This window comes from Corapipo altera, unplaced genomic scaffold (assembly GCF_003945725.1).
Source record: "Corapipo altera isolate COAL_440 unplaced genomic scaffold, ASM394572v1 200, whole genome shotgun sequence".
NCBI lineage: Eukaryota > Metazoa > Chordata > Aves > Passeriformes > Pipridae > Corapipo > Corapipo altera.
Window position 1 is genome coordinate 500,771 of NW_020884992.1, and position 3,096 is coordinate 503,866.

The following is a 3,096-nucleotide window of genomic DNA, read 5'->3' on the forward strand; positions in this document are numbered from 1 at the left end:
GGGGGGGGGGGGGGGGAGTTACACACGTGGCATCAGAGCCACACACACACACACACAGCAGTGTCCACACACCGAGCCCTCCCCCCTGTGACCCCCCCCAGACCTCGTGGATGCAGCGGAAGAGCTCCCAGTGGAAGGCAGTGAGGTGGTTGGCCACATCCTCGGGCTCCACGCGGTGGATCTCCGTGTCCCCCGGGACCACCTGGATCTCCTCGGGAAGCGGCACCTGAGGGGGGGGTGACATGAGATTACGGGGACACTCAGGGGGTGCTGGGCCACAGGGTGGGAGCATGGGGTGGGAAAATGGGATAGGGATATGGGACAGGGAAATGGGGTGGGGACATGGGACAGGGAAATGGAGGGAGGAAATGGGGTGGGAACATGGGAACATGGGACAGGGAAATGGGGTGGAGCATAGGGGTCCCCCCTTTCTGCACAGGGAGTGATTGTGGCACCAGGGCTGGGTAGGTGAGGGGGGGGGTGATGTCCCTGGCAGGGGGTTCCCTCTTGGGGGTCCCCATCAGGGTGTCACCACCGCAGAGCTCACCAGGGAGTCAAAGGTGTCCCTGGTGCAGGCGAAGAGGTGGCTGTTGATGCCCAGGGTGGTGAACACACACTCCTCGCTGGGCTGCAGCACTGCTTTCTCTGCCATGGGGCACAGGACGGGGGTCAGCACCTGTGGGACCCCCCAGCCCTGCCCACAGCCCCCCCCCGGCCCCTCGGGCACCTCCGGATGAGGCCATGGTGACGAGGATCAGGGCGTCCTCACGGGCACTCTGCTCCTCTGAGTACTGGAGCTTCTCGGTGACCGAGGCCAGGATGTCCTGCACCGAGGCTGAGAGGCGGCTGCGGATGGTCACGTACGAGTGGTCGGGCAGGTACACGCGGCAGAAAACTGGGGAGGGGTGGGGGCGTCAGCACAGGGCACCCCCCGCCCCGCCCCGGGCACTGCCCACCGGGAAACTGAGGCACGGGGCCGGCACGGGGCAGGCAGGGCCAGCGGGGCACAGAGAGGGGACCCCCAGGCCCCCACCCTGGTCACTCACTCTCGTCAGAGCCCCGAAATGCCACCCGGGTCTGCAGGCACGAGTCGATGCGGCGGAAGTGCCGGAACAGCGGCTTCACCTGCTTGTTCGGGGGGGGGGTCTCGTCGGCCACCCTGGGGGGGCACAGGGAAGGCGTCAGGCGAGGCCCTGGTGCCCCTGGGGCTGCACCCTGAGGTGTGTTGGGTGCCCTGACAGCCCCCACCCAGGGCCTTGCTTGGAACAAGGAGGTTGGGCACGAGGAGGGCACTGGGGATGCAGTGAAGGGGGCAGGGGGTGGGCACACAGGTGTAATGGAGAGGGGTCTGGGGCTGGGCACGGGGAGGGCATGAAGGTGCAGTCAGGAGGGCACCAGGGTGGGCTGCTAATGAGCTAATGACCCCCCAGCACCTGTGTGTCCCCAAGGACCAGAAATCCTTGTCCTTCCTGGGGACACCCTGACCCACAGAGTCCCCCAGGATCCCCTCCCCTTCTCCCAGACCCCCTTTTCCCCTTCTCACTTGAGCTCCACCGTCTCCACGAGCTGGTGCAGCTTGAGGATCTCGTCCTCCAGGTCGTGGTAGAGGGACGTGTCCTTCATGATGAGCAAGTAGAGCTCCTGGGGGGGCGAGAGGGGTCAGGGCGGGGGGCTGTGGGGGACTGAGGGGGGAGACACGGGAAGGGGACCCCCACCTTGATGACCTTCCCGGCGCTCTCCTCCTCCTGGAGCAGCCCCTTGTATGTCTCGAGGAAGTGCAGGAGCACGGCCAGCACCGCCCGCTTGCGCTGCAGCCCGGCCCCCTCCTCCCAGCGCGGGGGGCTGCCCGCTGCCAGCACGAAGGTGGCACTGTCAAGGAGGTGCCACGGCAAGGAGGGACCCCCATGGCCACCCCCCAGCACCCTCTGCAGCCAGGGACCCCAGTGAGGGCCATTGTGCCCACCCTGGGGGTAGCCCCCTGCCCGCCTTGCACCCAAACCTGTAGCCCACTCTCATGTACCCACATGCCCACCTTCACAGCCCCCCCATGTGCCCACCCACATGGGCACCCCAATTCCCTCCTTGCTGCTCCTGTGAGCCCCCCATAGTACCCTGCTGCCCTCCCCACACCCTCCTCCTCCTCGCAATCCCCATGCCCACTCTCATGCCCACCCCTGTGCCACCCTCATGGCACTTTCTTGCCCACCCTGGTGCCCACCTGGTCACCCCCTCATGTCCCTTTCATGACACCCTTGTGTCCACCCTCACTGCACCCTGATCCCCTCCTCATGCCCAGCCTCAGAGCCCTCCTCACTGCACCCTCGTGCCCTCCCTTGTGCCCTCCCAATGCCCCCTGTGCCCAACATTGGCCCCCTCCCTGTCACACCCCCCGTTGCCCCCCAGGATATTGCTGGTGCAGCTGCTGCAGGAAGCGCTCGGTGGGCAGGAACAGCGAGTGGGTGAGAACGATGTCGTCCAGCAGTGACTCTGGGGGAGATTTGGGGGACAGGTGTAGGCACCCCACCCTGCACAGCCCCCCGACACCCCCCGTGCCCGGCGGGGCGGGAGGGTGACGGGAGCGATGCTAATTCCGGGGTGACACCGGGAGAGGCCGAGCCCCACGCGAACCCCCCCCCGCGCCGGCGCTGACTCAGGGCCCGTCCCAGCCCCGGGGCAGCCGGGCCCGGCAGAGCCGGTGTGGGGGCAGAGGCGCCGGCAGGGCGGCACCGGGGCCGCGACGCCTCGGCACACCCGGGAGCCCCGTGAGAGCCGTGGGCACGGCGGGACATGGAGGGGGAGACTGAGGCAGGAGCTTGGGGCACAGCGGGCCGGTGCCACAGCCGGGCTCTCCGGGCCAGCACCAGTGGCACCACCCTGGGAAGGTGTTTTGGCATGGCCAGGTGAGCCGAGGGGTGGCACTGGCGCCAGCACCAGCCATCACCGGGACCTTTGGACGAGGCACCACTCCCTCCCCGGCACCAGAACAACCCTCGGCCCCGAGCAGGGGCTCTGCCCACATGCCCCAGGGACACTATAGTGGGACCCCAGAGCCTTTCCAAGGGCTCTGTCCCATAGAGACAGCCCCGAGGGGCTGTA

The 3,096-nt window shown here is 67.7% G+C and overlaps 1 protein-coding gene across 1 annotated transcript in view; it reads right to left on the reverse strand.

Moving 5' to 3' along the window:
- Positions 1 to 3,096, reverse strand: part of RAPGEFL1 (Rap guanine nucleotide exchange factor like 1) — an 11,913-nt gene that overhangs the window by 3,082 nt on the left and 5,735 nt on the right. The window contains exons 2-8 of the mRNA XM_027666357.1: positions 2,409 to 2,487; positions 1,716 to 1,863; positions 1,544 to 1,641; positions 1,047 to 1,159; positions 728 to 895; positions 548 to 645; positions 104 to 226 (exon numbers count right to left, since the gene is read on the reverse strand). Of these exons, the coding sequence (XP_027522158.1) occupies positions 104 to 226; positions 548 to 645; positions 728 to 895; positions 1,047 to 1,159; positions 1,544 to 1,641; positions 1,716 to 1,863; positions 2,409 to 2,487 (827 nt within the window). The remainder of the gene's footprint in view (positions 1 to 103; positions 227 to 547; positions 646 to 727; positions 896 to 1,046; positions 1,160 to 1,543; positions 1,642 to 1,715; positions 1,864 to 2,408; positions 2,488 to 3,096) is intronic.